The sequence below is a fragment of the Phocoena phocoena genome, chromosome 10, assembly GCF_963924675.1.
Source record: "Phocoena phocoena chromosome 10, mPhoPho1.1, whole genome shotgun sequence".
Taxonomy (NCBI): Eukaryota; Metazoa; Chordata; class Mammalia; order Artiodactyla; family Phocoenidae; genus Phocoena; species Phocoena phocoena.
This window is the reverse complement of record NC_089228.1, coordinates 75,873,852-75,888,172: the sequence shown is the minus strand read 5'-3', so window position 1 is coordinate 75,888,172 and position 14,321 is coordinate 75,873,852. Positions and strand designations below refer to the sequence as shown.

Genomic DNA, 14,321 nt, shown 5'->3' with positions numbered 1-14,321 from the left:
GAGTCAGGATTTGGACCAAGCGATAACTACCTGTAAAGCTGGTGCCTGGGTCATCATGCTAGGTTGTGTTCTAATCACTAATCTCAAAGTCATTTCCGGTTTATAAGCAACCACGTATTTTTTCCACCTGCCCCCTCTGCACAAGCTTTAAGCGTTACAGCTTTTTACTTTGCCATTTCCTTCTTCTAATCATCATATTAGGTACTGCAACGAGCAAAGGAGTGTTCTCAAGCTCTCGATTTGATTCTGGACATTGATCGCGGGAGACCAGAGAAGAATGTATTAGATTTAGAGTTTGACGTGGAACAGATGAAGGTGAGCTTAAAAAAAAAAAAGCCATTTTCCCCTGGCCTAGACTTCTTTATTGCTCACATTTTTGTCTGTCTTACTGCTGTAATACAAGATACAATATGATAAAGGGCTGCAAAGAAAAGTACCCGCACAGTATTCCAGCAGTGAGGAACACATCAGGCTGAACTACATACGAAGTTGCCACCAGCCAGCCTTGATCTACAAAAGTGGCAAATTTCATATGTTTCAACTTAATACAACCAGTGGAAGTATTGTAACTTCTTGGGCAGTTCCTGCATGTTTTTGAGCTTGATCTTGAAACGCTGGTGAAAAGTTTTAGACAAAATATTGGGGTGGGGTGGAAGGATATGAGTGGACCGCGTGAATGAAGACTCAAACGTGTGTGTAGGGGGGTGGAGTGTAGGAAAGGACAGGGCACTAAGATGATGGTATGTCCTCCAGACACAGTGAAGCGTTTGTGTCCCTCGGCTAGCCACTCTCCTGTCTCCATACCTTTGGACGTGTTGTCCCCTTGGTCTGACACCCCGTCTTCCTGACTCAGTCCTGCTTAATCGTCAACTCAAGTCGGGTATTACCTCGGCCATGAAGCTTTCTTGGGCCTCACTGCCCACCCTGGACTGGGCTAGCTGTCTATCATATGTGCTCCATGGTACGACCCTACTGCATCTGCATCGTGTATCTGTAGCTCCTTCCCTAATAGACTGGGAGCTCATGGAAAATGAACTATAATGCCTGGCACAGAGCAGGTGCTCAATCAATACTCAGGGAATGAACAAACTAATAAACATGGAAGGGGAATGGGGAGAAATCAGCAATGATGTTGATGCTTGAAGTGTGGGTGAAGAGGAAGGCCATGAAGTTTACCTCTGAACTCTTAGAAATGTTCAACAACTATGTGCGTGTCTTTGTGTATATATAGGTAAGCATGTATGTATATGTACATATGTGTGTATATGTTTAAATATGTGTATGTGGGTGTGGGGGTGCTCATGAATGTATGTATGTGTATATATATTTCTTTTCTAAGAAACCAAGGTACTTAACCATGCCTGTGAAAAAATAAGTTTATAATTCACAAAATCACTGCCTATCCTCCGAACAACCTGCAAGATACTGATGAATTTATGTCATGCTTTTTCACATAGGACTCTATCGATAGGGATAAAATAGCAATTATTGGACATTCTTTTGGTGGAGCCACAGTTATTCAGAGTCTTAGTGAAGACCAGAGATTCAGGTAAGAGAATGAGTCTTAGTTTTTGGAAGCGGGGGGAGGGATAACACATGTGAGATAGAATTTATCAAATTCTTAGTGAGGAAGAGATCCTTTGGAATTCACAAGTTTGTTCTTTTGCCTCCACAAAGTCCTCCATATGAATTTTCCTAAAACAGAAACCATCTACTTCTCCTGCTACTGAAAACTCTTCGCATCTCTCAATACTTTCCCTCGTTATTATTCATCTGCTCAGGGCTTATTATTTTCATTTGGAAGTTTAGCTTTATATGTACGTATTATCTGTGACATAATAATTATAATAAAAATGTTGTCATCTTATACTATTTTCTAGACTTCCCCAATAGGCAGGGCATTTTTTAATTATTTTTTTTTCATCCTTAAGATGAAGTGTGGGCTAAAATTACATAGTTATGTGGGTGGAAGTCAGGCCCCCAGTCTTCTAACTTGAAGAAATATTTTCTTTCTTGAACCATTTTATCCCAGATTGATGAGATCATGTAGAACCAACCATGCAGAAAGAGGGTAGGATCATTTGTGAAACTTCATCTCACATTTCTTAAAATCTGTTTCAACGTAAGGGGATTCTCTTCTTTCCTCCATTTAGCACATAAAATAGAGTGTCCAAAAGGCTAAGAAACATAGGATAACTTACTTTTAAAAAGAAACTTAATTACATTTCTTTTTCCAATGATATACTCCATAGGCTTTTCTTCAACACCCAGACACTCTTCCAGGTGAAGCATCTCTAAATATAAAGGAATGGGTCTAACTGTTACTCTGAAGGAAGTATAATGAGTACACGACAGTGTCCAGAAGGACTAGAAACACAGGGGCAATAGTGCATGTACTGTATTTTTTCAGATACCCCCCAATTTTGAAGAATTATAGTACTTATAATATTTTAAAATTTATCTTGAAAGATAACAAAAAAATGAATAAAAAAATTTTAAATATTGTGTCTTACTAAAGGTTGCAATTCTTAAATGCCTCCTAAAGAAAATGATTGTATAATTACAAGTTTGCTACCTTATAAAGCTAATCATATCCCTTTCCCATAGTGAAGTATAATACCTCTTCAGCTCAGTGAGATAACCCGTAATGATGTGGTGTGCTGTGTGTCTCTGAATCCTTGCATTATTAGAAATTCCTGTATCTGGGCCAGTGTGTAACCAGACTTCTTTGATCAGGTGTGGTGTCGCCCTGGATGCATGGATGTTTCCAGTGAGTGATGAAGTATATTCCAGAATTCCTCAGCCCCTCTTTTTTATCAACTCGGAACGATTCCAATACCCTTCTAATATTATAAAAATGAAAAAATGCTACTTACCTGATAGAGAAAGAAAAATGATTACAATCAGGTAAGTATCAGTAAGTGACTTACTACATCATCTGAAACAGAAACTTGAAACTTGGATAAACAAGTAACAGATATCATTTGGTTGCTACTCTAGAATTATTCAATTTGTTGTTTAGACTTGGAATAAGGGAGAATATTAGATAATCTCAGTTTCCAAGTGCCTTTAGACTTACTCTTTTTAAAATGCAAATTTTTGAGTAGTGTTAATATACTATTAATGTTAAATACTATTAACTATGTTAATATACTGTACAGCACGTGCTGATAAATAAGATTTGCATGATACATGCTACCTTTATCTAAATGTAAGAGCAAGCCTATACATTTTTAGGGCTGGGATAGGGGGAAGTATTCCATCAGTAAGCTAGGCTAAGAACTCTTTAGAAAAAAAGTAAGATGATCTGTTGAGAACTGCAATGTGTTTATCTGTTTGGTAAGTAGATGAATTTATAAATTCTCAAAAGCTATAATAGAGTCCCTTGAAGGGTCAGCAACATGCTTATATCGTGGATGTGAAAAAGAACTCCCAATAGCGTTTTGAACTCACGATGAGATGCTACAAAGCAAAGACTGAGCTCCTTCCTCTCCTATCGGAAACCTGATTTACTTAGAAGGGCACAGAAGAGGTGGCAAGAAGGAAACACACACAGTAAAGGCAGTAAACACTCCCAGGACAGAGAATGGAGGGCTCTAAGGCTGCTTAGAAGAAATTGGGGTAGAATTGGGTCTTGAAGGATCAAGAGACATTATTATTATTATTATTATTAAGATTTAATTTAATTTTTATTTTTTTTGGTTGTGCTGGGTCTTTGTTGCTGCGTGCGGGCTTTCTCTAGTTGTGGTGAGCGGGGGCTACTCTTCGTTGCGGTGCGTGCACGGGCTTCTCATTGTGGTGGCTTCTCTTGTTGTGGAGCACAGGCTCTTGGCACGTGGGCTCAGTAGTTGTGCCTCGCGGGCCCTAGAGCGCAGGCTCAGTAGTTGTGGCGCACGGGCTTAGTTGCTCCGCAACATGTGGGATCTTCCTGGACCAGGGATTGAACCCGTGTCCCCTGCATTGGCAGGTGGATTCTTATCCACTGTGCCACCAGGGAAGTCCCTCAAGAGACTTTAGATAGATGGTGAGGAAGGATCTAGATATTTAAGGTAAGATGTCAACTTAGCTTATTGGTATGTGCAAGTCTATTTAATTCTAAAGCAGAAATATTACAGAACACCCAACCTTCCTTATTGGCTATCACTCTCTCTGTTTCTTCCCTTCTCTGCTAGAAAGAAGAGCTTGTACTTAATACTCCCTGTCCTTACATCCATTTACTCTGACTTCTGCAGTCTGTCTTCCTGAACTGCCACCAGTGAGCTGAAAATGGCCCCACTGAGGACATAGAAGTTTCAGTCGCCTATTGGCAGCCTCAGCCTTTCTCTCTGCATCCCTCCCACCTGTTGACTACCCCCATTTCTCCTCCCTTGGGTACACTAACCCCACTCTCTCTTGCTTCTCGCATCCTGTAGATGGCTTCCTCCCTTTCTCCCCCACTGTCTCCTCCTCTTCAGGCCATCTCTCCACTGTTGGTGGCATCCGGGGTTCTGCTCTCAGCTGTGCCGCGACCCTGCCTCTATTTACCTTCTTTATACTTTTGACTCTCAAGTTTGGATTGGGATGTGGGGAAGAGTGAGCAGAGTCTGGGCCTCGGTTTTGCGTAGAGATACCTAAAAGAATGGTGGCTTGCTTATAAGCAGCAAAGTGAAGAGGAAAAGTGGCATTGGGTGGGGCTGGAAAGGTGTGGTTTATTAGCCTTGGGTAAAGATGTCTGGCCACAAATTAGCAAAGTATATAATTTGTATGTTATTAATGAAATCTATGGAGGAGATGAGACCACAAAGTACGAAAAGAACTGGTCTAATAGAATCTTGAGGATTTAGGGGAAGAGCCAGTGAAGAACAGAGCAGTTCGGGAAAGGAGGGAAAATGTGATGTCAAGGGAAAAAACAAATGCAAGAAAATCAAGTGTCACGTGTCTCAGAGGTAGCAGAAAATGTGCAGTAGAAAATGGCCATTTTGGGGAGAAGCTTCGAGACGGTGGAGGAGTAAGACGCGGAGATCACCTTCCTCCCCACAGATACAGCAGAAATACATCTACACGTGGAACAACTCCTACAGAACATCTGATGGACGCTGGCAGAAGATCTCAGACCTCCCAAAAGGCAAGGCAAGAAACTCTGCACGTACCTGGGTAGGGCAAAAGAAAAAAGAATAAACAGAGACAAAAGGATAGGGACGGGACCGGCACCAGTGGGAGGGAGCCGTGAAGGAGGAAAGGTTTCCACACACTAGAAGCCCCGGAGACGGGGGTTGGAGGGGGGGAAGCTTCGGAGCCGCGGAGGAGAGCACAGCAACAGGGGTGCGGAGGGCAAAGCGGGGAGATTCCCGCACAGAGGATCAGGGCCGACCGGCACTCACCAGCCCGAGAGGCTTGTCTGCTCCCCCGTCGGGGCGGGCGGGGGCTGGGAGCTGAGGCTCGGGCTTCAGAGGCCAGATCCCAGGGAGGACTGGGGTTGGCGTGTGAACACAGCCTGAAGGGGGCTAGTGCACCACAGCTAGCGGGGAGGGAGTCCGGGAAAAAGTCTGGAGCTGCTGAAGAGGCAAGAGACCATTGTTTCCGGGTGCGGGAGGAGAGAGGATTCAGAGTGCCACCTAAACGAGCCCCAGAGACGGGCGCGAGCCGCGGCTAAAAGCGCGGACCCCAGAGATGGGCATGAGACGCCAAGGCTGCTGCTGCCGCCACCAAGAAGCCTGTGTGCGTGCACAGGTCACTATCCACAGCCCCCTTCCGGGGAGCCTGTGCAGCCTGCCACTGCCAGGGTCCCGGGATCCAGGGACAACTCCCCCGGAAGAACGCACAGCACGCCTCAGGCTGGTGCAACATTACGCTGGCCTCTGTGGCCGCAGGCTCACCCCGCACTCCATGCCCCTCCCTCCCCCCGGCCTGAGTGAGCCAGAGCCCCCGAATCAGCTGCTCCTTTAACCCCGTCCTGTCTGAGCAAAGAACAGACGCCCTCCGGCAACCTACATGCAGAGGCGGGGCCAAATCCAAAGCTGAACCCCGGGAGCTGTGCGAACAAAGAAGAGAAAGGGAGATCTCTCCCAGCAGCCTCAGAAGCAGCGGATTAAATCTCCACAATCAACTTGATGTACCCTGCATCTGTGGAATACCTGAATAGACAATGAATCATCCCAAATTGAGGAGGTGGACTTTGGGAGCAATGATATATATATATTTTTTCCCTTTTTCTTTTTTTTGTGAGTGTGTATGTGTATGCTTCTGTGTGTGATTTTGTCTGTATAGTTTGCTTTTACCATTTGTCCTAGGGTTCTGTCTGTCCAGTTTTTTCTGTTTTGTTTTGTTTTGTTTAGTATAATTTTTAGCGCTTGTTATCATTGGTGGATTTGTTTTTTGGTTTGGTTGCTCTTTCTTTCCTTTTTTTATTACTTAAAAATACTTTTTTAATAACTATTTTTTATTTTAATAACTTTATTTTATCTTCTTCTTTCTTTCTTTTTTTTTCCTCACTTTTATTCTGAGCCGTGTGGATGACAGGCTCTTGGTGCTCCAGCCAGGGGTCAGGGCTATGCCTCTGAGGTGGGAGAGCCAACTTCAGGACACTGGTCCACAAGAGACCTCCCAGCTCCACATAATATCAAATGGCGAAAATCTCCCAGAGATCTCCATTTCAACACCAGCACCCAGCTCCACTCAATGACCAGCAAGCTACAGTGCTGGACACCCTATGCCAAACAACTAACAAGGCAGGAACACAACCCCACCCATTAGCACAGAGGCTGCCTAAAAATCATAATAAGGCCACAGACACCCCAAAACACACCACTGGACGTAGACCTGCCCACCAGAAAGACAAGATCCATCCTCATCCACCAGAAAACAGGCACTAGTCACCTCCACCAGGAAGCCTACACAACCCACTGAACCAACCTTAGCCACTGGGGGCAGACACCAAAAACAACGGGAACTACGAACCTGCAGCCTGCGAAAAGAAGACCCCAAACACAGTAAGTTAAACAAAATGAGAAGACAGAGAAACACACAGCAGATGAAGGAGCAAGGTAAAAACCCACCAGACCTAACAAATGAAGAGGAAATAGGCAGTCTACCTGAAAAAGAATTCAGAATAATGATAGTAAAGATGATCCAAAATCTTGGAAATAGAATGGAGAAAATACAAGAAACGTTTAACAAGGACCTAGAAGAACTAAAGAGCAAACAAACAGTGATGGACAACACAATAAATGAAATTAAAAATTCTCTAGAAGTGATCAATAGCAGAATAACTGAGGCAGAAAAACGGATAAGTGACGTGGAAGATGAAATACTGGAAATAACTACTGCAGAGCAGAATAAAGAAAATAAAATGAAAAGAATTGAGGACAGTCTCAGAGACCTCTGGGACAACATTAAACACACCAACATTCGAATTATAGGGGTCCCAGGAGAAGAAGAGAAAAAGAAAGGGACTGAGAAAATATTTGAAGAGATTATAGTTAAAACTTCCCTATTATGGGAAAGGAAATAGTTAATCAAGTCCAGGAAGCACAGAGAGTCCCATAAAGGATAAAGCCAAGGAGAAACACACCAAGACACATATTAATCAAACTATCAAAAATTAAATACAAAGAAAAAATATTAAAAAGCAGCAAGGGAAAAACAACAAATAACATACAAGGGAATCCCCATAAGGTTAACAGCTGATCTTTCAGCAGAAACTCTGCAAGCCAGGAGGGAGTGGCAGGACATATTTAAAGTGATGAAGGGGAAAAACCTATAACCAAGATTACTCAACCCAGCAAGGATCTCATTCAGATTTGACGGAGAAATTAAATCCTTTACAGACAAGCAAAAGCTAAGAGAATTTAGCACCACCAAACGAGCTTTACAACAACTGCTAAAGGAACTTCTCTAGGCAGGAAACACAAGAGTAGGAATGGTAACAGAAACATAAGTATCAATAATTACTCTAAATGTAAATGGATTAAATGCTCCAACCAAAAGACACAAGCTTACTGAATGGATACAAAAACAAGACCCACATATATGCTGTCTATAAGAGATCCACTTCAGACCTAGGGAGACATACAGACTGAAAGTGAGGGGATGGAAAAAGATATTCCATGCAAATGGAAATCAAAAGAAAGCTGGAGTAGCAAGTCTCGCATCAGAAAAAATAGACTTTAAAACAAAGACTATTACAAAAGACAAAGAAGGACACTACATAATGATCAAGGGATCAATCCAAGAAGAAGATATAACAATTGTAAATATTTATGGACCCAACATAGGCGCATCTCAATACATAAGGCAAATACTAAGAGCCAAAAAAGGGGAAATGGACAGTAACACAATCATAGTAGGGGACTTTAACACCCCACTTTCACCAATGGACACATCATCCAAAATGAAAATAAATAAGGAAACACAAGCTTTAAATGACACATTAAACAAGATGGACTTAATTGATATTTATGGGAAATTCCATCCAAAAACAACAGAATACACTTTCTTCTCAAGTGCTCATGGAACATTCTCCAGGATAGATCATATCTTGGGTCACAAATCAAGCCCTGGTAAATGTAAGAAAATTTAAATTGTATCAATATCTTTTCCGACAACAACACTATGAGACTAGATATCAATTACAGGAAAAAATCTGTAAAAATTACAAACACATGGAGGCTAAACAATACACTACTTAATAACCAAGAGATCATTGAAGAAATCAAAGAGGAAATAAAAAAAATACCTAGAAACAAATGACAGTGAAAACACGATGACCCAAAACCTATGGGATGCAGCAAAAGCAGTTCTAAGAGGGAAGTTTATAGCAATACAATCCTACCTTAAGAAACAAGAAACATCTCAAATAAACAACCTAACATTACACCTAAAGCAATTAAAGAAAGGACAAAAAAACCCCAAAGTTAGCAGAAGGAAAGAAATCATAAAGATCAGATCAGAAATAAATGAAAAAGAAATGAAGGAAACTATAGCAAAGATCAATAAAACTAAAAGCTACTTCTTTGAGAAATAAACAAATTTGGTAAACCATTAGCCAGACTCATCAAGAAAAAGAGGGAGAAGACTCAAATCAATAGAATTAGAAATGAAAAAGGAGAAGTAACAACTGACACTGCAGAAACACAAAGGATCATGAGAGATTACTACAAGCAACTATATGCCAATAAAATGACAACCTGGAAGAATTGGAGAAATTCTTAGAAATGCAAAACCTTCCTAGACTGAACCAGGAAGAAATAGAAAATATGAACAGACCAATCACAAGCACTGAAACTGAAACTGATTAAAAATCTTCCAACAAACAAAAGCCCAGGACCAGATGGCTTCACAGGCGAATTCTATCAAACATTTAGAGGAGAGCGAACACCGATCTTTCTCAAACTCTTCCAAAATATAGAGAGGGAGGAACACTCCCAAACTCATTCTACGAGGCCACCATCATCCTGATACCAAAACCAGACAAAGATGTCACAAAGAAAGAAAACTACAGGGCAATATCACTGATGAACATAGATGCAAAAATCCTCAACAAAATACTGGCAGATAGAATCCAACAGCACATTAAAAGGATCATACACCATGATCAAGTGGGGTTTATCCCAGGAGTGCAAGGATTCTTCAATATATGCAAATCAATCAATGTGATACAGCATATTAACAAATTGAGGGAGAAAAACCATATGATCATCTCAATAGATGCAGAGTAAGCTTTCGATAAAATTCAACACTGATTTATGATAAAAACCCTCCAGAAAGTAGGCATAGAGGGAACTTACCTCAACATAATAAAGGCCATATATGACAAACCCACAGCCAACATCGTCCTCAATGGTGAAAAACTAAAACCAATCCCACTAAGATCAGGAACAAGAAAAGGTCGCCCACTCTCACCACTAGTATTCAACATAGTTTTGGAAGTTTTAGCCACAGCAATCAGAGAAGAAAAAGAAATAAAAGGAATCCAAATCAGAAAAGAAGAAGTAAAGCTGTCACTGTTTGCAGATGACATGCTACTATACATAGAGAATCCTAAAGATGCTACCAGAACACTACTAGAGCTAATCAATGAATTTGGTAAAGTAGCAGGATACCAAATTCATGCACAGAAATCTCTTGCATTCCTGTACACTAATGATGAAAAATCTGAAAGTGAAATTAAGAAAACACTCCCATTTACCATTGCAACAAAAAGAATAAAATATCTAGGAATAAACCTACCTAAGGAGACAAAAGACCTGTATGCAGAAAATTATAAGACACTGATGAAAGAAATTAAAGATGATACAAATAGATGGAGAGATATACCATGTTCTTGGATCGGAAGAATCAACACTGTGAAAATGACTATACTACCCAAAGCAATCTACAGATTCAATGCAATCGCTATCAAACTACCACTGGCATTTTTCACAGAACTAGAACAAAAAATCTCACAATGTGTATGGAAACACAAAAGACCCCAAATAGCCAAAGCAATCTTGAGAAAGAAAAACAGAGCTGGAGGAATCAGGCTCCCTGACTTCAGACTATACTACAAATCTACAGTAATCAAGACAGTATGGTACTGGCACAAAAACAGAAATATAGATCAATGGAACAGGATAGAAAGGCCAGAGATAAACCCACACACATATGGTCACCTTATCTTTGATAAAGGAGGCAAGAATATACAGTGGAGAAAAGCTTTCCTCTTCAATAAGTGGTGCTGGGAAAACTGGACAGCTACATGTAAAAGAATGAAATTAGAACACTCCCTAACACCATACACAAAAATAAACTCAAAATGGATTAAAGACCTAAATGTAAAGCCACACAGTATTAAACTCTGAGAGGAAAACATAGGCAGAACACTCCATGACATAAATCACAGCAAGATCCTTTTTGACCCACCTCCTAGAGAAATGGAAATAAAAACAAAAATAAACAAATGGGACCTAATGAAACTTAAAAGCTTTTGCACAGCAAAGGGAACCATAAACCAGACGAAAAGACAACCCTCAGAATGGAAGAAAATATTTGCAAATGAAGCAACTGACAAAGGATTAATCTCCAAAATTTACAAGCAGCTCATGCAGCTCAGTATCAAAAAAACAAACAACTCAATTCAAAAATGGGCAGAAGACCTAAATAGACATTTCTCCAAAGAAGATATACAGATTGCCAACAAACACAGGAAAGAATGCTCAACATCATTAGTCATTAGAGAAATGCAAATCAAAAAAAACTACAATGAGATATCATCTCACACCAGTCAGAATGGCCATCATCAAAAAATCTACAAACAATAAATGCTGGAGAGGGTGTGGAGAAAAGGGAACCCTCTTGCACTGTTGGTGGGAATGTAAATTGATACAGCCACTATGGAGAACAGTATGGATGTTCCTTAAAAAACTACAAATAGAACTACCATACGACCCAGCAATCCCACTACTGGACATATACCCTGAGAAAACCATAATTCAAAAAGAGTCATGTACCACAATGTCCATTGCAGCTCTGTTTACAATAGCCAGGACATGGAAGCCACCTAAGTGCCCATCAACAGATGAATGGATAAAGAAGATGTGGCACATATATATACACAATGGAATACTACTCAGTCTTAAAAAGAAACGAAATTGAGTTATTTGTAGTGAGGTGAATGGACCTAAAGTATGTCATACAGAGTGAAGTAAGTCAGAAAGAGAAAAACCAATACCATATGCTAACACATATATATGGAATCTAAGAAAAAAAAAAAAAGGTCATGAAGAACCTAGGGGCAAGACGGGAATTAAATACGCAGACCTACTAGAGAATGGACTTGAGGATATGGGGAGGTGGAAGGGTAAGATGGGACGAAGTGAGAGAGTGGCATGGACATATATACACTACCAAATGTAAAATAGATAGCTAGTGGGAAGCAGCCGCATAGCACAGGGAGATCAGCTCGGTGCTTTGTGACCACCTGGGTGGGTGGGATACGGAGGGTGGGAGGGAGGGAGACGCAAGAGGAAAGAGATATGGGGACATATGTATATGTATAACTGATTCACTTTGTTATAAAGCAGAAACTAACACACCATTGTAAAGCAATTATACTCCAATAAAGATGTTAAAAAAAAATGGCCATCCTATTTGATGTTAGGCTGTTGGTGAATTTCAAGTCCATCAATAAGGGATATTTATGAGGTGCTTACAGTTTAAATAATACAAGGCAAAATTTTGTTTGTCTATCTTTTAACCTACTTAATCCAAGGCTTAAATGCAAAGTGTTTTTGCCCAACAGCAAATAGATATCCAGTTAAGTGTGGTGGTAAGGGGGCAGGATTCTGGCTCTGAGTTCAGGGACCCTCAACATATAAAGCATTCCACCTACTCAAATTGAAAGTAATCATGTCCTCTACAAAGCTGGAATCATCTCTTCTAAAACCAAGATGCCAAGCAAGACAGCAATCTTTGCCTTATTGATCTAGACGGGAGGAAGAATATATACTCTAGCACCCCTAAATGATCATCTTTGTGACCCTCAAGTACATCTAAGGAGATCAAATCTACAAATTTTGTTTCCTTGGTTTTCGTAAATAGGCCAACCAGACCAGCATCTTCCCTGCACGGTAACTACAGAAATAATTTTGTCCAACAAAGTGATTTGTAAATGTCTCCTTTCTCTTTCAGGGGTTCAGTCCATCAGAATTTTGCTGACTTCACGTTTGCAACTGGCAAAATAATTGGCTACATATTCACACTGAAAGGAGAAATAGATTCAAACGTAGCCATGGGTCTTAGCAACAAAGCTTCGTTAGCATTCTTGCAAAAGCATTTAGGTAAGAAAGGGATCTTCTTTCCTGACATAAACCAGATGATTCTCAGGAAAAAACTGTTTATCTTAACTGTGCATGAGTCCCATTCTGTTCCCAGTTGGTTTACAATGGAACACTGCAGTCAGTCCACTTGAAAACAATTTAAATTTGCTGCTTTGCTTACTATGCGTCATAGGCAGCAAGCCCACCTATTAGAGCTAATAGTCTTTCTGTGAAGGCTGGGGCGGATTTCCATGCAGAGGGTTCGGACAGCATAGTGCCTCAATTCCATCTCTCGTTCTGATGTTGCAGCCACACGGAGCTCACACAGAGCACCTTGCCTCCATAATGGTGACGCAATGTGGGTCGTTTGTGAGGCTAGGGTGCCACCTAGAGGCACTGAACTGTTTAACACTTTCCAAAGTTGAATATGTTTAGTGACATTTGTATTTTACAGGACTTCAGAAAGATTTTGATCAGTGGGATTCTTTAATTGAAGGGGAAGATGACAATCTTATTCCAGGAACCAACATTGACACAACCAACCACCATGCCACCCTGCAGAATTCTACAGGAATAGAGAAGCCGAATTCAGATTAAAAGAGCGTTTTAAAAAGTCTTGTTTAAAAACTGTGTGTGTGTGTGTGTGTGTGTGTGTGTGTGTATGATTTTAATGTATTTTCTCAAATAACACATATTTGAAAATGTAGGCTGTACCACAATAGTGATTGAAGCTTGGATTAAGATTTTTTTTTCCTTTAAATGTAAAGAAAGACTACTACATATAAAAATCATACCAGCCTAAATTTTAGTTTTACTAAAGTGATCCTTTCTCGGTGTCACAATAAAAAACTGATTTTACATTACTTTAATGGACAAGTATATTAAAACAGGCATCATGCCATTGAAAATGTGTTCCAATGACCTAACACTCCCTAAAAACATAATAAAAACAGATTTCCTTGCCTCTTTTTTTTCTATTATAAGCAGTAGAATTGAGTTTTAGCAACATGGTCTTCTGCGTGGGATTTGGTAGCGCTTCCCTTTGACCTTGGGTCATGGTAAGAGAAATCAGGCCAAGCGGATAATAAAGCCACTGCTTTACTGTGGGATGGGTGCGACTGCACGATTTCAACATAATGACTAAACGGGGAATGGATGGGGGTAAAAATATTGGTGACAAAGCAAAGGCAGCAGATAAAGCAAGTTGGTGATTTGTTTGCATTCACTTTAATGGTTTACCTCTGAGGCACTCTATTTACTAAAGAAAGGTGCATAAGACAGGCCCACGATTCCAGCCATCACACATTAAATCACTGATTCACCCGAAGGCTGCGACAGATAAGAAAGGACATCATTTTAACTGCTTCATTTTCCACTAGTTTTATTGATATTTAATGAATTTTTAAATTTTATATGTAGTAGTGGGAGGGGAAAAGCACAATAAATGGAGGTAAAAAGATGGCTGAGGGCTTCCCTGGTGGCGCAGTGGTTGAGAGTCCGCCTGCCGATGCAGGGGACACGGGTTCGTGCCCCGGTCCGGGAAGATCC

General features: G+C 40.6%; 1 protein-coding gene across 2 annotated transcripts in view; it reads left to right on the top strand.

Moving 5' to 3' along the window:
* PLA2G7 (phospholipase A2 group VII) overlaps window positions 1–13,503 on the top strand; it is a 34,392-nt gene extending 20,889 nt beyond the window's left edge. For both annotated transcript variants that reach the window (XM_065885039.1, XM_065885040.1), the window contains 5 exons: window positions 202–315; window positions 1,458–1,549; window positions 2,737–2,907; window positions 12,646–12,794; window positions 13,228–13,503. In XM_065885039.1, coding sequence (XP_065741111.1) covers window positions 202–315; window positions 1,458–1,549; window positions 2,737–2,907; window positions 12,646–12,794; window positions 13,228–13,370 — 669 coding nt within the window. In that variant the 3' untranslated portion in view covers window positions 13,371–13,503. The remainder of the gene's footprint in view (window positions 1–201; window positions 316–1,457; window positions 1,550–2,736; window positions 2,908–12,645; window positions 12,795–13,227) is intronic.
* The last annotated feature ends 818 nt before the right edge of the window (window positions 13,504–14,321 follow it).